The 21240-nt window shown below is 41.0% G+C and overlaps 1 protein-coding gene across 2 annotated transcripts in view; it reads right to left on the bottom strand.

Moving 5' to 3' along the window:
• Nucleotides 1–21240, bottom strand: part of LOC139458183 (cell adhesion molecule Dscam1-like) — a 137610-nt gene that overhangs the window by 18288 nt on the left and 98082 nt on the right. For both annotated transcript variants that reach the window (XM_071239517.1, XM_071239518.1), the window contains exons 9-28: nucleotides 20666–20824; nucleotides 19222–19376; nucleotides 18507–18633; nucleotides 17446–17565; nucleotides 15575–15757; nucleotides 14757–14904; nucleotides 13647–13795; nucleotides 12479–12610; nucleotides 11720–11887; nucleotides 10648–10718; nucleotides 9915–10158; nucleotides 9177–9323; nucleotides 7345–7500; nucleotides 6749–6888; nucleotides 4830–4983; nucleotides 3280–3394; nucleotides 1405–1559; nucleotides 1023–1040; nucleotides 730–828; nucleotides 99–284 (exon numbers count right to left, since the gene is read on the bottom strand). In XM_071239517.1, the coding sequence (XP_071095618.1) occupies nucleotides 99–284; nucleotides 730–828; nucleotides 1023–1040; nucleotides 1405–1559; nucleotides 3280–3394; nucleotides 4830–4983; nucleotides 6749–6888; nucleotides 7345–7500; nucleotides 9177–9323; nucleotides 9915–10158; nucleotides 10648–10718; nucleotides 11720–11887; nucleotides 12479–12610; nucleotides 13647–13795; nucleotides 14757–14904; nucleotides 15575–15757; nucleotides 17446–17565; nucleotides 18507–18633; nucleotides 19222–19376; nucleotides 20666–20824 (2826 nt within the window). The remainder of the gene's footprint in view (nucleotides 1–98; nucleotides 285–729; nucleotides 829–1022; nucleotides 1041–1404; nucleotides 1560–3279; nucleotides 3395–4829; nucleotides 4984–6748; nucleotides 6889–7344; nucleotides 7501–9176; nucleotides 9324–9914; nucleotides 10159–10647; nucleotides 10719–11719; nucleotides 11888–12478; nucleotides 12611–13646; nucleotides 13796–14756; nucleotides 14905–15574; nucleotides 15758–17445; nucleotides 17566–18506; nucleotides 18634–19221; nucleotides 19377–20665; nucleotides 20825–21240) is intronic.

The following is a 21240-nucleotide window of genomic DNA, read 5'->3' as shown; positions in this document are numbered from 1 at the left end:
TCCTGTGGGAGCCAGTTTGGGATGATAAAAAACATGGACAACTTTTTGTTTCCGTATCATTATAACTACACAGTTTCATCCCTGTACATGAACCGCACCTGATCCATTGGTTCTAGCTGAGACAACGACACTGTCCAGACTGTCTCCCAGTCTGTTGAAGGCGTGGAGGGTGAACTTGTAGGCGGTGCCACAAAGGAGGTTGGCGGAGATGTACGTCCGGTTGGATGAGCCCAAGTGGATGGTTTTCCACGACCCATGTTCCTTCTTGTAGTTTAACACAAAACCTACAAATGAAAACATAAGTATTTTTAACTGTATCAAACAATGTCAAATTGTGCTGAAGTCTTGTATGACCACTGTTGGTCTCGATGGCAGTTTCTTTGTTTAAACTGTAGCTGTGTTGACCATCTCCCCTTACCAAGTATATGAAGGTGGCACGGGTGGCCCAGTCGTCTAAGGCGCAGCAATTTGCTGTGCAGAGTTGCATCCCTTTGGCACGCCAGAAACCTATGATTGTGGGTTCGAACCCCGCTTCGCCCCAATTATGTTTCTAGGTTTGTCAGCACCATACCCATGCTCGTGGGTTTCACCGAAGCGGTAAACGTCTGAGACCTGCATCACCCACATTAAGCTGACACGCCATGATATAACTGGAATACTGTTAAAAGCGGCGTTAAACCAAACTCACTCACTTCTAAGTATAGGAAGGTGGTGAGGAGAGTTACCTACCCTGTATAGGACTGCCACCGTTGCTGCCGGACAGCCAGTTGACCTGTATCGTGGACGTGGTGGTCAGCGCCAGGTACAGGCGGGGTGGCTGAGGGGGTGCTGTGGAAGGAGACATGCTGTTAGACGATGCCAAAGAAAATAACATCGTAAACATGTAGGACACCTTCTTAAGCAACTAAAAAGATATTTCAAGATGAAGTGGGTCATTCAATATTAAAAAATTAAATTGGGTCAATGGTAAATACAAATTCAGTAATCACAAAGATATTATTTGTATAAAAGTGTATACTTACTTCCTTGATGGTCCCCAACTGAAAAAAAATATGAAAAAATATACTTTTTAAAATGTTGCTGAAGTTATACTTGGCCAAGTCTGTCTTGCAAATAATATTTCTATTAGAAATTGCTGTATTATTTGTTGGGCGACAACCCCTAATACTATATTTGCACATTATCCTGTGACAGATGGATGGATGGAGGGAAAGACAGCTAGAAAAGGGGACGATGTGATTTAATAGACTAATGAGATTTGGGCAAGTCTAGGCTCAGTCTAACTTTGACCTATATATTATAGTATCATTGTATATACTGTTGATGGTCATCATTGAAATCCTATTAATTCTGATTTTGGATTTGTTTTGGCCATGCTCATATAATCGAAATAATATGATTTACCTTGAACTTTGAGGACGTAGGTGATGTCGTCAGTGCCGTGTTGGTTTTCCGCGTGGCAGGTGTAGTTGGCGGCGTCGGAGCCAGCCACCATGCTGATACTGAGGGAGCTGTTATCCAGAACCTTGATTCGATCTGTCTGCAGGAGCTTCACACCTCTACAGCAGAACAGTGAGTGAGTGAGTGAGTTGGGTTTAACGCCGCTTTTAACAGTATTCCAGTTATATCACGGCGTGTCAGCTTAATGTGGGAGGAAAGCCCTAAGTCGTGCAGGTCTCCGACGTTTACCACATTGGTAAAACCCACGAGCACGGGTATGGTGCTGACAAACCTAGAAACATAATCGGGGCGAAACGGGATTCGAACCCACAATCAAAGGTGTCTGGCGTGCCCAAGGGAAATAACTCTGCACAGCGAATCGCGGCGCCTTAGACGACTGGGCCACCCGTGCCCCCTAGCAGAGCAGTGGACGGTGAAGGACATTGTGAGAGAGATCTAACACCACACCATTTAACAAGTTGTCAACCAATCTCAAGGGGTATATGGTGTGATGTACCCTGTGTGCGAGCTGCACGTGGATTTCTGAGAAGCAGAATAAATCCCTTATGCCCTGCTTCGAGTGAGTGAGTGAATATGGTTTTACGCCGCTTTTCGCAATATTCCAGCAAGATCACAGCGGGGGACACCAGAAATGGGCTTCACACATTGTACCCATGTCGGGGATCAAACCTGGGTCTTCGGCGTGACGAGCAAATGCTTTACCCACAAGGCTATCTGACTCCCCCTGCTTCGAAGCGAAAAGTTTGCACGCTTTATCCTGAAGGTCATGACATAGCACAGGTTAACCTCAGCTCAATCGAACAGCTGTTTCATATCAATTTTGTTTTATTTTTTTTGTGTCATATTAGAACATGTCGGTAAGATAAATTTGTTGTAGCAGGATCACGAGGGCTGCATGGGATTTTATGCATCCCGCGTTAGGTTTTATACCACGAGCCTGACAGTGCAGAGAACATTGTATATGACAGTGCAGAGAACATTATATATGACAGTGCAGAGAACATTGTATATGACAGTGCAGAGAACATTATATATGACAGTGCAGAGAACATTGTATATGACAGTGCAGAGAACATTGCATATGACAGTGCAGAGAACATTCTATATATAACAGTGCAGAGAACAGTGTATATGACAGTGCAGAGAACATTGTACGTGACAGTGCAGAGAACATTGTATGTGACAGTGCAGAGAACATTGTATATGAGAGTGCAGAGAACATTGTATGTGACAGTGCAGAGAACATTGTATATGACAGTGCAGAGAACATTGTATATGACAGTGCAGAGAACATTGTATATGACAGTGCAGAGAACATTGTATATGACAGTGCAGAGAACATTCTAAAAGATCTGGCCATGTGTATAGTCTGGAAGTTAATTTAAGGTACCGACGTTTACTACAATATCTGAAAAACTATTGGACCTACTCCAGTCAAAGTTGGTATGTGATTATTTAACAGTCATACATAACTGGATATTACATTTAAAGACAATCAGTGCATGAATAAAAAATCTGTCTATTTAGCTATCACTATACTTCATCAACAACCAGACCTGCTCGTCACCGGTGGAACAAGCATTCATTGAAACAGCCATCTGCATAATGCTACCCCTGCGTCACAGGGCCATATGACACAGTTGAACCAATCAACTCAACTCGAAAGGGTGCACGGGAATCACACACGCACGAATACGGTGTAAGCGTTGGGCGTCTCAATGTGCGTGAAGGTCCAATAGTTTTTCAGATATTGTAGTAAACATCCGTACCTTAAATTTCCTTTCAGACTATACTGATGAGGTCATGAGGTCACAGTACCTGACTCTCCACTCCACAACGGGGGCTGGCTCTCCGATGGCCTCGCAGGGGAGGGACACAGTCTGGTGCCAGGGTACAGTCAGTGACTGAGGGAAGCTTGCGATGTGCGCCGCCACTGGAAGGGAAGCTTTACATCAGCCATGTGTTCAATCAGCATTTAAGACACACATATCACACAAATACTTACACTGGCCATGAAAATTTAAAGTCAGATTCTGTGTGTTGTTGTAGTTTAATTCGGCACTCAGCAATATTATAGCTACATAGGATGATGGCCTGTAAGTTATTGCGTCAGGCCAACACAAACCAGTGATTGATATCATGAGCAACAGTCCACACCATCAGGTACAATGACACACAATAAACAAAGTCACAAAATCTGACTGCCTGACCTATTTAGTCACTTCTTTAGGCCAGGTATTTTATATTTTTCGGATTACGGACCCACTGACTCTAATTTTTGAGAAAATGTAAAAAAATAAATAAATCAGATTTCCATTTTTTTCCCCCACGATAACTGTATAGTCAGATATTTTATTTGTTATCATCATCTTTTAGTAAAAAGCACATGAATTTACTATTATAAACTAGTAAAGAGATACATAATTGATCTTTGTTGATCTCGAAGACGAACATGATTAGCCTAACTTGACAATTGTCTGTGTTGTAAGTGGTAGAATTTTTATTGCTACAAGGGGCTTTATCGTCACAAATGGCGGTCTTTTGAGCACAGAATATGTTCATAAAGTATGACAGAGGCATTCGGCATTAAAAAAAATATGCAACTGGCTTTTTTGTTTTTTTCCTCCTCCAACCCTGGTCTTTGGGCTGAAAAATCCGTAATCCTATAAAAAAAAAAGCTTGGCCTAGGACAAGCAGAGGTTGGTTGCAAGGGACCTAATGTACAGGACATCCCCTACATCATCAAATATATCTTCCCTTTGGGTGCAGGAACTAATCAATGGTATGCCTGTTTGTTTTCAAAACAAAAACCTGTCTATCAGAATGTCTTTTAATAGAATAAACATGTTGCCTATAATAAGTCAAGTTCACCAGCCCAAGAGAAATGAAAATGCTCTCTGTTTGTTTTAGAAACATAAACTTGTCTATTAGAAAGTCTTTTAATAGAATAATTGAGTGAGTATGGTTTTACGCCGCTTTTAGCAATATTCCAGCAATATCACGGCAGGGGACACCAGAAATGGGCTTCACACATTGTACCCATGTCGGGAATCGAACCCGGGTCTTCGGCAAACGCTTTAACCACTAGGCTACCTGACCGCCATAGCAATATTCCAGCTATATGACAGCAGTCTGCAAAATAATTGAGTCTAGACCAGACAATCCAGTGAGACATCATGAGCATCGATCCACGCAATTGGGATGCAATGACATGTATCAACCAAGTCAGCGAGTTGACCAATCGATCCCGCTAGTCGCCTCTCAAAACAAGCATAGTCGCCTTTTACACCAAGCATGGGTTGCTGAAGACCTAATATACCCCGGATCTTCACGGGTCAACACAGGCTATGAGTCTAGGGCAGTCTGACCTTTCTTCTGTGGTGCTGCTACAGCAAGTCCGGTCCTCTCCCCCTCCCCCATCATTGTCTTGGCCGACACCCGGAAGCCGTACTCCTTCCCCGGCTCCAGCCCCCACACCATGTAGTGCAGCGTCGTGGCAGCAAGGTGCACCGTCTCCTCTGTCTACATACAACATCAACATTAATAATAATAATAACAATGTGGATATTTCTAAGGTGCCAAATCCACACCCTAATGCATGCAAAAAGCACTACATTATTACCATGGTGAATGGATCAGTGTGCACAATTTGTTTCTCAGCTTCCTGGGGAGTATACAACTGAAGCCAACAGTTACATTACAATCACATCCTACCTGGTACCCATTCACTGCTGGGTGAACAGAGGCATGTTTCACACAAGGTCACTTGCCTTGGAGACACCACAGATAGCACATACTACAACAATGCTTTTGTTGTTTTGTTTTTTGTTTAATGCCGCACTCAGCAATATTCCAGCTATATGACGGCGGTCTGTAAATAATCGAGTCTGGACCAGACAATCCAGTGATTGACATCATGAGCATCGATCCACGCATTTGGGATCGATGACATGTATCAACCAAGTCAGCGAGTCTGACCACCCGATCCCATTAGCCGCCTTTTACAACAAGCATAGCCGCTTTTAAGAGCAAGCATGGGTTGCTGAAGACCTATTCTACCCCGGAATCTTCACGGCTTAACAACAATGCAACTATTAGTTCTGTCAACATCTACCAAAAGCACGGCCAGTTGTATTTCAATGGCTTTAAAGGTTAATATCTAGATATGCATGTTGTCCATTTAAACTACATGGGTGTTGAAAACCGATGCCAGATATACCCAACTTTTTACATGAAATCGCAAGACAAACAAAAAGTCAGCTTCAGTTCGAGCAATAATCAACACATCTGTGTATAGAATATTTGGAACAATTTACTTCTACTAAAAATACTGTTCACTGTTGAAACAAAAAATATTATATGAACATCCAACATATGAATGTCTGCACAAATAGTATGTACCACTGACTAGTGTGGAGCAGTCAAGTCCTGTTAGTCCAATATGGTTGGTTGCATATGATTATGTCGGATTAACAAGTATGTCAGATAAACAAAATTAAGTAGTAACAACGTTCGTGATCGAAAATTGGACAACTACATGATAGATAACCATTCAAACACAAAATAAAAGAAATGAAAGATTAAATATTAATATTGTTGTATTACATTGTTAACAGAATATGTTTTCTAATCAAGCAACCCCTAAAGCTTAACAAAAAACAACTGTTACGGACTGTAGGACTTATTCAAAATCCTTTAAAAAGAATAGTCTGGAATGGAAGTCGCCAGTTTGAAACTGGTACCGCAAAGAATAAGAAAGCTGCTTTGTAAGTGGCTAACGTTGACTTCCTGTTAGTCATTTCATTGGTTGGTCATAATTCGCGAAAGGTTGTTCCGACGTGACCTGTAATGCGATGTCCTCAGTGACAGCGAGAACTTGCATCTGATTTTAATGAGATTGAGGTAATCTTAGCATATATTTTATTGTTAAGCAAGTTTATTTCTGCAGCCGTTGTAATATGCAGCTACCAGCTGACTTGTCTTGCATCAAAACACGGGTTGTGTACTCGTGGCCAGATGACCACGGAGTACACTGATCACTGTGTCGGATTAACGAGACTGGTAATTTGTTGCAAATAAGGTGTTTCGGAGTTGGAGTGCAAGACTGTCGGATTAAGGGGTCTAAATAGCACTGATTTAAAATTTATCAGTTCCCATCATTAGTGTCGTATAAAGCCGATTGTCGGATTAACGAGGGTCAGATTAACGAGGCTTGACTGTATGCTGTAACTTCAATCATCAGTAATTCAGTACAACTATTTCCTACAGCGTCAACGTTTCAGCCTACCTCTCCTTCTATAGTTCCGTTTCGGATGTAGAGGGTATATCTGACGATGACGCCGTTTGGATGTTCTGGTGGTTGCCATGACACCAAGATACTTGAACTGTTGACGGCGAGGGCTTTTATGTTAGCTGGAGATTCCGGCTCTGAAAAATAACGAACCTCATAATATTTCAGAATGTCAATATTCTTTATCTGCAGCAAATATAATTAAATTGTTTATCATACATGAAAACTTTGAGTAAAAATGGCTTAAGCAATACATTTTGATAAACTATGAACTAAAAACACATGATTGTATATTTCAAATGAGATAATCATTCAATTATATCTGTAAATATCCATAAATATCCATAAATATCCTTCATATTTCACTGCAAATTGTGACAAAAGTTGTCAGTGCACAGATTTTACTTGGTGGCAAAGGGAGACAACTTGTGTCACAATCTGACACATCAAGGGAGATAATAAACACAACCCAAAACAATCTTAATTAAAAACTATATTATGTGCCAATTGCTATTTATTCTGACTTGTGCTGTTAACTTCCCATAACTAAGTGTGTGTGTCAACGATGAAAGCGTATCTGGTACTCTACTTACTGTCTTCAAGGGTCCTGATATAGATGGGTTCGCTGCGGACGCCTTCCCCCTTGCGGGTGTAGGCCAGAACCTGGATGCTGTAGTTGGTGTACTTCTCAAGCCTCGTCAAGATGGCCTCCAGCTTGGCAGATGTCACAAAGTTAGCGTCACTCTCATCTGTGGTCAACAATGATATCTACAGACTGATTTCACACACAAATATTTATATATATGTTGACTGGAACATGATACCGCCTGCCTTGTCAACAATCATTTTGTCAGACCAACATTCAAATAAGAAAATTCAGTTGCATCATGTTACTGGCTGCATAAAAATCTAAACTGATTTAAATATTGGAAGTTTCTTCACTGCTTGAAATCTTTCAGCTATATGTATTAGAGCTGGGACAGGTAACTCGGGTACCCGGGTCGGGTGGGTACTGAGTAGGACCCGGGTACCCACGGGACTACCCGGACATGTGGTTAGTCACGTGATATATAGTTTAATGACAAAAATTATCTAGAATTTATGGTAACACTACAAGTCACTAATGTTCGCATTTCTTTCTGACTAGGCACCCATTCCTTCTGACTTTTCATATAGTTGAATAAAGATATGACTTAAGTCAACTTCAGTGTATGCATGACCAGATTGTTTAATACATATATCAAATATGTTTTGCAAGTGCTGTGGTAAAAATTAAACCCCAATTGGACATCTCTTTGGGTAGGGTCAGGTAATAGGGGGGTGGGTAGTAAATTTGTCTCGTCCCAGCCCTAATATCTATATCCTTTTCTTAACATCACAAACTGTGAGACCTCATCATTATGTAGACCTCTCCTGTTCTATCGGGATCATCTTGACACAAATACAAAGACATATTGCAACGTACCCATGACTATGAAGTGTTTTACAGCTCTTTATATACAAAATTTTGAATATAATGTACATCAAGTCGATGAGTTTGTCATCCTTCAGGGGTAAGAGAGTTAACTGACTGTAATAGTCCACTTTCTACCCTTGCTAAACTAGGCTGCAATTTTGTGGCTCGATTGTAGCGCCACCATTGGCTATATGAGTTATGTCCCTTCCATGGCTCTCCTACTGACCAATCAGATTCCACCTCCCACATCACTTGAATTTGCTTCAAACAAATTGGCGGCGCCCAATCAAGACGATTTGATCGATAATCAAGATCTTTATTGTAATAAAACAGGTCTTGCCTCGCGAAGTGCATCAAATCACTTGAACACCTTGATTAAAAACATAAAAAGATTTTGAAATATTTGCTGACAGCGAGTTGACGGCACACATGCTCTGAAAATCCTGCATGTTCTTCATGAAGCATATTTCGATTTCATTACACGATTTTGAGTGGACTACGTATAGACTCGTTAGTCTAGCCAAAAGAAAACCCCTTAATTCCAGCCTTGTTAAGCAACGGTAGAACCTGGACTCTTACAGTCAATAAACTCCCTTGATGAAAGTGTGTATTGAAATAAAAACTACGACCATACAGTGCGTGACAAAACCAACCTTCCATTGAAACACTGACAGTTTTGACATTCATGAAAGCAATCATATCAAAAGAACTTCTATGGCTAATGTCGAAAGAAGAACTGTTGAGAAATGCTCACAAGGGCACCTCAAGAGTGAGTTTGGTTTTTATGCCGCTTTTGGCAATATTCCAGCAATATCACGACGGGGGTCACCAGAAATGGGCTTCACACATTGTACCCATGTCGGGAATCGAACCCGGGTCTTCGGCGTGACGAGCGAACGCTTTAACCACTAGGCTACCCGACCGCCCCGGCACCTCAAGAAGCAAGGCTCGATACGCAGCCAGTCTTACCTTCATCAAACCTGACAGGCTTGTACAGGATCTTGTAGCCCTGAAGGATACCATGTAGTGTGTACAGAGGGGGTGGGGACCATGCTACCCTGATGGTCTGCGCCCCCAGAGCACTTGCTTGTACCCCCTGGGGTGGCTGACTGGGAACTGAAAAAAAATACAATATATATATACTCCTAAGCAAAATGTACCCATATTGCAGAAAAAATTTTTTTTGTGCAGACGTTTTGCAGAATTCTGCATTTTTCTTCTGCAGAATTCATCAAATACACTGCAGAATCTAACAGGTGAGACACAAATGGTTCTAAACATGTAAAAATTGCATAGGTTTTCTGAAACAAACATTCATTATTTGATATGTGCATTGTATTAATTGGATCATTCCAAACAATTATTTGAGGTGTTTTAATTATTTGAAAAAATAAAAATTAGTAATTTACAATCTTTTTTAGATAATTTTTTTTTTAATTCTGAGGATTAGTTCAATGATAAGTGCATGTCAGTGTGTTGACACTAGTGATCTCCAGATTCACTTCAACAAGATATTCTAGCCATGGATAACTAAGAAATTCACGAACACTAAGCTTAAAAGTTTGCAGAATTGTGGGCAGAATTTTAAAAAATGGGTTGCACATTTTACAAATTTATATTATATTCATAATTTTTGGCTGCAGAATACAGCGGGGACTGATGGAGACAGACTTTGAGAACAGGATGAGGGACGTCTTCTATTCTCACCATCCTCCAATGTGAAGACTTGAATGTCAGCAGACTGAGGACTGATGCCCTTGCTGTTGTAGGCCTTGATGTGGATGGTGTACTCCGTGAACTTCTTCAGGTTGTGGATGGTGTGCTCTGACGACGTGGCCTCCTCGTCCTTCACCTTCTTGGTGATGTACAGGAAGTGGGTGGGGCTGTTGGTCTCCTTGTAGCCGATGTAGTAGCCCTGGATCTTGCCGTTCTTCATCCCAAGGGATGGACACTGTGGAGATTGGAAGGAATATTGGTGTTTCTGGTCAGCAGACAAATTAATGAACTTCAAATACATGTACCGTATTCATCATAATAAGCGCCCATGGCGATATTTGCTAATATATTTCACTTATTTTCTCGAAATTTCGAAAAAAAAATTGTCACAATACTTTGATTTTTTTTTTGTGCAGTATTTCAAGAGTGATTCAATAACTTGAATTTTCAGTTTCTTTCTCGTTATTCCAAATACTTTTTAGAAAATAATTGAAATAACCAGAAAATAATCGAAGCAACGAGTAAAAAATCGAAATTTCAAGAAAATAATTATAATTAAAATTAAAAAAATATATTATAGTACCAAAGTGGCATCATTAGGCTTTCATACTTGTACTAGTCAGCATCAGTCAGCACAAGTGTTGCAATACAACGATGGACTTACACATCTTTATCCAAGTGCACATGTGCCCCTGTGTAAATGTGTAAGAACAATATTACTTACATCCCAAGTGACCTTGAGAGCCTGTGACCCTATGGCCTTCACAACGACCTCTTCTGGTGGACCGGTTGGTGCTGGAAATAACCAGATTTAAGTTAGATAAAGTTAGTTTTTCTTCTCTTTTCTTGGGATCTTTTAAAGTAACTATTTTCTTAAGTTCATATAGCTGGAATATTGCTGAGTGAGGCGTTAAACAACAAACTAACCAACCAATTTAAGTTCAGAGGTATTAACATTGATTGAATTCAGTAATGTGAAACTAAGCATTAATGCATTTTCTTCTCTTTTGGTCCTGTTTTCAATAAATCAATTTCAACTGGTCACCCTACAAAGCTATGACACCAGTTATAACTACATGCATGTTAGGCCAGGCATTTTTAATTTTTTAATTTTTTAGCCCAAAATCCAGGGTATGAGGAGAGGGAAAAAAAAGAAGAAAAAGCCAGATGCATTTTTTTTTAATGCAGAATGCCTCTGGCATACTTTATGAACATATTCTGTGCTCAAAAGACCGCCATTTGTGATGATAAAGCCCCTTGTAACAATAAAAATTCTACCACTTACAACACAGACAATTGTCAAGGGAGGCTATTCATGTTTGGCTTCGAGATCAACAAAGATCGATTATGGATCTCTTTACTAGTTAACCATGGTAAATACTAAACATTAGTATATAGTCGCTATATCTTCTCATAAGGCCTTTTTTCTATCATTCTTGAACATTTTCATTTCTTCTACATTCTCCTGATTTCTCAGAAAAATACTACTTATTTTTTGTCATCAAACAAATATATATGTCATATTTCACTTCTTCATATTCATAATCTACAAGAAACTTTAAATATCAGCAATATGTGTTAGTTGTCTGAGGGAGCCAAGCATAAATGTAACACATATAAAAACGTTTTAAAAAACTTGGTAAAAATATTTATCAAAACAGTATATTTTCTGATTGTAACTCAAAAATTGAAGATGATAATAGAACTTTTCTTTTGTATGAAAAATTAAGGTACATTATCCATTATTGAAGTTCAACTGTTATCAAGTGTCCTTGATTGTTAACTAGCCAGCTGACCTTCTTCCTCTGTGGTGGCTGACAGGATCTCGCTGGGGCGGCTGTAGCCGATGGAGTTGTTGGCAAGGACACGGACGTCGTAGGTGAAGGCTGGGTGAAGGTCACTCAAGGTGACATGCAGCTGGGTAGCTGGGACGCTGACATTGGCAAGAACACCCTGCCACACGTCTGGGGGAGATATAGTGTTTTAATGTCTCATGGCATATATGATCAGGGGATCAACTCCTTTTTTATAATATCAATAACAATATGTTATTAATTAGGCTAAAAAAATAATAGTCTTGGTTCTCAGGCACCGCCCGCATCATCACAAAGTTTTCTGCACGTTTTGTTTTTATTTCCACTTTTAAAAAACAAAACAAAAAATCCTTAAATATTCCAAGTCCAATGGTAGTCAAATACTGTATTCCAGTATTTTACTCATCAAGGAATACATTTATGTAAGGAGGCCCTTTCCCAGGTTGATTGTACACAGTTGTTTATTGATTACACAACTGTTTATTGGTTACATACTAGATTGAACACCCCAACCACCACCCCCAAAGAAACATTGCCCACTCACTTTTATTTTCTAAGCCTTTTAGAGCTACATTTCACAACTCAATGTATGCATCAGTTTTACCGTTCCATTTGTAGAATCATGGCAAGGTCATGATGAATATTATGCAAGTTTGTCTTTTAACAGTGCCAATCATGCCGTGGAGAGATATATAAAATCCTTCACACAAGTTAAATAGAGGAGGGTTGACCTTGACCTACCTGACTGGTTCTTGAACTGTAGGATGTAGGCTGTGAGTGGACTGTTTCCATCGAATGGCTTGACCCAGGTCAAGGTGATGGTTCTACTGGTGACGTTCAGAACCTCAGGATTCAGTGGTGGTTCCGGTGGCTCTGGTAAAGACAGAAGCATGTTACTGTATACTCAGTCAACGCTGATGTGATTGGTGACATTCGTCAGGAGCGAGTATGCTTGAGGATGGTTTTACTCAATTTTTAGCAATTTTCCACAACATCGAGTTGGGGCCACAATACTGCTCTTTGTACCAATATGACAAGTGAGTGAGTGAGTATGGTTTTTACGCCGCTTTTAGCAATATTCCAGCAGTATCATGGCGGGGGGACTCAAGAAATGGGTTTCACACATTTTACCCACATCGGGAATCAAACCCGGGTCTTCGGCATGATGAGTGAACGCTTCAACAACTAGGCTACCAGACCGCCCCCATATGATGATCAAACCCAATTAGGTAGGACAAGCAAACACTTTACCACTAGAATTCTCCCTTGTCAATGGAATTACATAATTTTGTTCCTTTTTGTGTGGAACCTAGATACCAATAACAAAGATAATTGATGTTTGTAGACCTAAACGATGCACTGTAAACAATAATAATTGTTACTTAATGTTTAACATTCCTTCTATAGTAATTGGTAACATAGCATCTTCCCGAGGCAAGAGAGTTAACTGACTTTAAAAGTCCAGTTTCCACCCTTGCCGAACTAGGCTGGAATTCCTGGGCTCGGTCGCAGCACCACCAGTGGCTATTACGAGTTATGTCCCTTCTATGCCTCTCCTATGGACCAATCAGATTCCACCTCTCAACAAGTTGGCGGTGCACATGCTTTGCAAATCCTGCAATTGATCTAAATCTGCATGACAGATTTCGATTTCGTTCGCGATTGTGATTGGACTTGTTAGTCCAGCCAAAATATACCTCCATAACACCAGCCTAGTTCGGCAAGGGTGGAAACTGGACTTCTATAGTCAGTTAACTCCCTTGCCTCGGGAAGATGGTAACATAGCAGACGGCCAAGACCCAGAGGGACTGTATGATACATGAGACTGGTGTCAGTGAACACAGTCGGGGACACTTGTTGATATGAAGGCACTAAACAATAGTCAGCAAGCAGTCAGAAGATGTCTTACCGTTCACAATGAGCCTGATCATGAGTGTGTCATGGCCGAACTTGTTCTTGGCATTGCAGATGTAGATCCCGGAGTCGTTCCTGATGGCGGGCTGGAGGCTGAGCTGGGACAAGCGGCCTCGCTGTGTGTTGTGCGTGATCACCTTCGCTCTACACAACAAACACAGCACAGTCTTTCAACTACTACTTACAAGGATAGACTAATCAAACAATGATGATATTGTATCACAGGGTCAAATACAGACACAGATTCAGACCAAAATTATTTTTTTCTAAAACACAGGCATTCTTTATGGTGTTCAGTAGGTGACATTCTTCTTGTAATTGCGATTTAAATGTGCTCAACATTTCTAGTAAGTTTGTCTCAAGGTGTCCAAACATTATAGATCAATCCATTACCAGTACATCTCTTCCTATAACCTGGAGTGAGTGAGTGAGTGAGTGAGTGAGTGAGTGCGTGCGCGCTTGCGTGCGTGAGTGAGTGAGTTAGTGAGTGAAACTACTTTGACAAGACATGGAAAGGCCCTTTTGGGACACATGATCACAGTAATTTAATTCAGAACCAATACTTTTAAAATTCATTATGAAGTTATAAGATGTCATCTGGATTTTCTTCATAACTTCAGATAATTTTGAAGGCAAGAAGGGCCTTCAATTCATGTGACTTAAGTGAATACATGTGTTTATAGTTAAAATGGATAGAATTATCAATAAACCACCCGCATGTTATCAGAAATGAGCGGGCTACTGTAACTTGATAATGCCCTCATATAGCTTGACGACGGGCCAGGTGTTAGGTGACGTCATATAGTGACATCATCTGGTTTGTTCTATGACGGTTCCATATTTGTAAAAGTGGGTCGTTCGTGTTGATTGCACTAAATGTTTCAAAACTGATATTGTTGTTTATTTTTATTTGATAACAAATTCTATTCATTTTAGTTATAATAACGATAACGCTATTTTTCTGGGCATTATCATTTGCAGAAGCCCTCGGTCTTTTCAACTGCCCCCCTTCGTCCAGCAGTTAATGGGAGACCTCAGGCTTCTGCAAATGATAATGCCCTGAAAAATAGCGTTACCGTTATAGTATCACTATACACTAGTGTACCTGTTGTTGCTGAGGAGACTGACAGGGGAGCCGTTGGAGCTCCAGCTGATGGAGAGCGGCTTGTCGCCGATGCCCTGGCACTCCATGGTGATGTTGCGGCCACGGAGGACGGTGTAGTTCTTGGCTGGTTCATCAAACCTTGCAGGAACTGAAAGCATCAGAACAACCTCCATGTTAAAACAACCAACTGCTGTCATTCTGAGGACTAAGTACTGCTTCATAATAATGATCCAAGTCAAACAACAAATTTAACGTTTAAAGAGAAAAGTATTCTCGCCATATTTTATCGCAAGGATTTCTTTTTCTGCATTTTTGAAAACATTAAACTTTATCCCATATTTTAAGCTTTTGACAGTGATAGATTTGGTTGGTTGGCTGTTTAACGCCGCACCCAGCAATATTCCAGCTATATGACGGCGGTCTGTAAATAATCGAGTCTGGACCAGACAATCCAGTGATTGAAATCATGAGCATCGATCCACGCAATTGGGATCGATGACATGCATCAACCAAGTCAGCGAGCCTGACCACCTGATCCCGTAAGTCGCTTTCACGACAAGCATAGTCGCCTTTTACAGCAAGCATGGGTTGCTGAAGACCTATTCTACCCCGGAATCTTCAAGGTCATAGAGCAATTGCTGGACTATGAATGCAGCACAACAGCAATGTAGTTAGGTCAGTTGTATCTCAAACCAAAGATTTTTTTTATATTTTCAAAATTTTATTTTGACCTCTGAAGGATATTGAGAGCATTGAGATGAGAAAAACACAATTTAATATGGATGACAAATCCAATACCAAGAAACTAATATACATACTGTGGACTGTGAGAAAGACAACTTTGCTGAGGCCATATCCAATGCCGTTGCTAGAATGACAGAGATAGTAGCCGTGGTCGTTTTCTCGAGCGTGCCTGATGACCAGTGTACCGTTAGCCAGGAGAGACAGGTGGTTGTTGTCCTTGCCGAACTCCAGTGTCTGGTAGTCTCCAGGGGAGGATCCTGGAAGCAAACAGACAGTACAATTTGACATTACCTGCTGTACTCCATCGGAAAACAAAAATTCTTGTTTTTCAGTTATCTGCCCTTGGCCTTTTGGTCTACGGCTTTGGGATTTTGGCGGAATCTAGTACTCATTGGTGTTCATACACATACAAAATTTGAACAAAATCGAGCCAGTGGTTATTTTGCTAGCTCTGTTAGGATGAAGTTAGGATGAAGCCAGTAATATAAACAAACAGGATTATGGCTGACTGGGGTCTTTGATGAGTTGATGGTACGCGGGGGTATGTAATAGCCTTGGTCACGGTTGATTGACGGCTGGAGTCTTTTGATGTTGAAAGCTTCTCGTAGTTTCCCGATTTTGAAGTCTTTGAGGTTTCACTGGTCCGTTTTGAAGAAATTGGTGGGTCCCGGAGCATCCACATGTGTTCTCAACCCATTTCAATCCTCGTCCATATTCAAATTCTTAAATCCTTCAGTGTTTGAAGGTGGCACGGGTGGCCCAGTCGTCAAAGGCGCCGCGATTCGCTGTGCAGAGTTGCGTCCCTTGGGCACGGCAGAAGCCTATGAATGTGGGTTCGAATCCCGGTTCACCCCGATTATGTTTCTAGGTTTGTCAGCACCATACCCGTGCTCGTGGGTTTCACCGAAGAGGTAAACGTCTGAGACCTGCATCACTTCGGGCTTTCCTCCCACATTAAGCTGACACGCCGCGATATAACTGGCATACTGTTAAAAGCGGCGTTAAACCTAACTCACTCACTCACCAGTGTTTGAACTTAATTTTTTTCAGATTTTAAAATCAAATATTGCAACAAAGCAATGATACTTTTAGCATGCAACCAAGAACAAAACATGAGGTACATATGATAAAAAACTTGATGTAAACTTTCAATAGTTTCTGTGAAGAACCTTACAAGATATAATCTTTAAAGTAAACTTTCTGAGCAACTAATAACTATCCCATAAAGGATATCAATGTTTGATGTGTTATGTACGGAGACAAATCTCAGAAAGTTTGGTAGCATTTCATTTGGTGGATTCAGAGTCGTATGCTTTTGAAGACCCATAGATCCAAAACACACTGTGAAAACCTTGAATCCAATATGGCTGCCAAACCATGTGACCAATGGCCAAAGTTAAAGAACAAAAAATGAGGTACATATAGCACACTAACTTCATGTAAACTATCAATAGTTTCTGTGGATAACCTTACAAAATGTGATCTTTAAGGTAAAATTTTGGTGAAAGAAGTTATCAAAATCCAATATGGCCGCAACTAAAATAACATATCCAAAAACGGCTATTGCAGTTTGTTGTGTTCTGTATGGAGACAATTCTCAGAAAGTTTGGAAGCTTTTGATGCAGTGGACTCGGAGTTGTTTGCGTTTGAAGACAGGTACCCAAAAGACACTTTGAAAACCTTGAATCCAATATGGCTGCCAAACCACATGACCAATGACCAAAGTCAAAGAACAATAAACGAGGTACATATGTCACACTAACTTCATGTAAACTATCAATAGTTTCTGTGGAGAACCTTACAAGATATGATCCTCGGCTTGGAGCCCTAATAAATTACAATTTTGACTTTCTAAATTGGACAATGAGTACCGGTAGTGTTAGGAGAGCCAAGGCTCATCATCAGAATGAGAATATTTAGCTTTACACTGGCCCCTACAGCCTACCTATAGCTTTCCTCCAGGTGACCTCGGGGTCTGGGGTCCCGGCTGTCTGACAGTCCAGCTGCACAGACTGGTGTAGGACCACAAAGGAGTCATGAGGCTCCACGACCCAGCGAGGAGGCACTGAAACACACAAACACTGGTGCAACACACATACATGAACAGTTTAGTATGAACAAGTTACCCCGTGGGGAATGCAAAACATGTTAACATTATTTTTGAAGGTCAACATAGAATTAATACATGGTTCAATAAATGGGTAGGTATATTATGTAGCGTATCGTGATGAGAAGTTTGAAAAGCATCACTGTATCGGTGAATAATGACGGAATGATTGAATGTTTTAATATTATGTGACAAATATAGTTTACTTAGAGAAAGTTTATTCCGAAGTTTAACAAAATATCATAAAAACAAGATGTTGATTAGTGCAATTACAACTCTGATGTGAAACGTTCACCAGCCATTATGTTAAAACATATATTCTCTGTCAGATAGTTTCTGTGTATCATGTCACAGGACTGAAAAAATGAAAGTGAATTGTCAACTGTACAATGGGCCATGCAGCCATAAATACTGAATAAAAATGTGTGTCTGAATATTGACAGTGCTTAGTGAATATTATATCCAGCTGTCGATGTGTCCCAGGATTACATGAAGTGAATGTCTTACAGGGCAGGGGGCACGGGGTGGCCCAGTCATCTAAGGCGCCGCGATTCGCTGTGCAGAGTTGCATCCCTTGGGCACGCCAGAAACCTATGATTGTGGGTTCGAATCCCGGTTCGCCCCGGTTATGTTTCTAGGTTTGTCAGCACCATACCCGTGCTCGTGGGTTTCACCGAAGGGGTAAACGTATGAGGCCTGCATCACTTCGGGCTTTCCTCCCACATTAAGCTGACACGCCGTGATATAACTGGAATACTGTTATAAGCGGCGTTAAACCCAACTCACTCACTCTTACAGGGCACCAGTAACACTACCTACACTGAGACATGACACCAGATCATGCAGTAAAGTCCCCTCTTAATGCAACATAAAGTATTCAACATCATTCCATCTCTCACCATCTACATGTAAAGGAGCAGTGAAGTTGGTTGATGCTGCTGCATTGCTTGCATAGCAGGTGTAGTTGCCGTCGTGCATGGGGCTGGCGTCACCGATAGACAACAAACTCGAGTACGACCCAGCTTTCTGAAAAGTAATGTAAGACAGTATGTATTTGTCTTAACCAGAAGAAAATGTTTGGTGCAAGTTATTTTTAAGTAATAATGATGGTTTATAGAATGTAGTTCAAGTTGGTCAAAGATGTCTTCAATAATTTTTATTTTACACTTTTTTCTGTTGGTGTAAAATTGTTCTTCCCAGGTCTGACCGGATTGAAGCAGTTGTAAAATCTTCCATCAAGAATTTGTTTACTGCTGAATGGAATGCTGAGAAACATGAATAGGTTAACCTTACTTTGTAATTAGTAAAAAATATTGATACAGCTGAAAACAATTATTTAGTTTATTAAATACTAGTATCGGGGTAGATTAGGTCTTCAGCAACCCATGATTGCCGTAAAAAGGCGACTTTACTTGTCGTAAGAGGCGAGGGTGGTCAGGCTCGCTGACTTGGTTGATGCATGTCATCGTATCTCAATTGCGTGGATCGATGCTTATGATGTCAATCACTGGATTGTCTGGTCCAGACTCGATTATTTACAGACTGCTGGAATATTGCTGAGTGTGGCGTTGAACAACAAACAAACAAACAAACAAACAATGAATGCATCCGTACCTGTATTTTCACTCCCAGATCGTGTGGGATTTCTGCCCCATCTTTTTCCCAGTGGATGGAGATGGGGAGGTCGCCGCTACTGACCACACAGGACAGGATCACCCGGTCACCTTGTTTCCTCTTGGCAAAGTCAAACGGGTCAATGCGAGGGGGCTCTGAAATACACAAACACCCTGGTTTCTAAGGAGAATCTAGCTGCAATAAGAACCATAAGTACATTCATTTATAAACGACAATATGTGAAGCCCATTCCTGGTCTCCCCTGCCATGATATTGCTGGAATATTGCTACAAGCAGCTCAATACCATTTTCACCAAACCACTGTTGTAGCGGTCATAAAATGTTCGAGTCCCATGATGGAATTCGAACCATGGACCTTCTGATCCGAGGTCGGATGCCTTGTCCACATGACCAAAGAGGTTAACCCTCGCCCTGCTACATACTCCCCCGTCAACAGAAGGCACGTCCTGGGCCGCATAGTAGGGTACTGAGGCTTATTGTGCTCAAATTTAATATGAACGTGCTCACATTGGGCGCCAATGTAGAGGCCATAAAATTTTCGAGTCCAATGATGGGATTCGAACCATGGACCTGATCCGAGGTCGGATGCCTTGTCCACATGACCAAAGAGGTTAACCCCGTCAGCAAGCTGACAAGGTAAGGATGTCATCTATGGGATGACTCCACGCCCTGCTACATTGTCATGACACTAACTTCAAAAGTTTGAAATTTAGGGGATCACTTGATTTAACTACAATAGTAGCATTCCTCAAGGACCTCCACCATCTCCCATCTCCCATCTCCCCACATAATTTCTAACACTGGAAACAGAGCAGCAGACCAGACTCAAAACACATTTCCATACTTACTGAGCGATTACAGTGAGTGAGTGAGTGAGTGAGTGAGTGAGTGAGTGAGTGAGTGAGTTGGGTTTAACGCTGCTTTTAACATTATTCCAGTTATATCACGGCATGTCAGCTTAATGTGGGAGGAAAGCCCAAAGTGATGCAGGTCTCAGACGTTTATCACTTCGGTGAAACCCACGAGCACGGGTATGGTGCTGACAAACCTAGAAACATAATTGGGGCGAAACGGGATTCGAACCCACAATCATAGGTTTCTGGCGTGTCCAAGGGACGCAACTCTGCACAGCGAATCGCGGCACCTAAGACGACTGGGCCACCCGTGCCCCCTGAGCAATTACAGAGAGGTTTTTTAAGAGGTTTTTCTCTCTGTAGGCACAAACAATTCATGTCACTTGATAGGAATAAAAATATAATCAGTCTGATCAGGTGGGTGAGTGGGTTTTATGCTGTCAGAGCAAACACCTCAACCACTAGGCCACACCACCACGCCTTGCTCTCTGATCAAGAGGTGGTCTTGTCATGGTGAACCATAGTCTTGAAAGCCACTGCGTTCCACCTCGGATTATAGTACCACTTACCAACAACAGAGACAAACACATCGCGAGTGTCCCTCTGTCCCTCCCGGTTCTGGGCTGTGCAGGTGTATTTCCCAACATCGTGGAGCTTCTGAACTTTCTCAATGATGAGCGTGCCATTCACAACCTTCTGCCAATGGTTGATAGGCAGCATGTCATGCCCTGCAATCAGAAACATACACATACTTACTTGTCTGGGCACCTGGCTTAAGTCATTCGTCATCAGATTACCTAAGGACTATTACAAATTTTATAATAGTAACAAGTCCCATTAATCCAGAGATGTAGTTGATGGTGCTATAATCAGGGGTTTATCTTTACTGCAGCAGTGCTTTTTATATACTTATATTTACCTTGTATCATTTTGTTCACGTTTTTTGACAAAATCAATATTTTCATCCAATTTTTTAAATAAAAATCTTAAAATATCTTTTCTGGTATTTTGTTGATTTTTAAAAATATTTGTTGTTACATTTAGGTAAGTGTGCATCGAATACCCATTAATTATTACACATGAAGAATTTTACTTGTGATGGTTTTACACTTATCTACTGACTAATAGTTCCAACGAATTCCTG

The sequence above is a fragment of the Haliotis cracherodii genome, unplaced genomic scaffold (genome assembly GCF_022045235.1).
Source record: "Haliotis cracherodii isolate W230 unplaced genomic scaffold, xgHalCrac1.p SCAF_12, whole genome shotgun sequence".
NCBI classification, from domain to species: Eukaryota; Metazoa; Mollusca; class Gastropoda; order Lepetellida; family Haliotidae; genus Haliotis; species Haliotis cracherodii.
The sequence above is the reverse complement of the archived record's forward strand: the minus strand, read 5'-3'. Positions and strand labels throughout refer to the sequence as shown.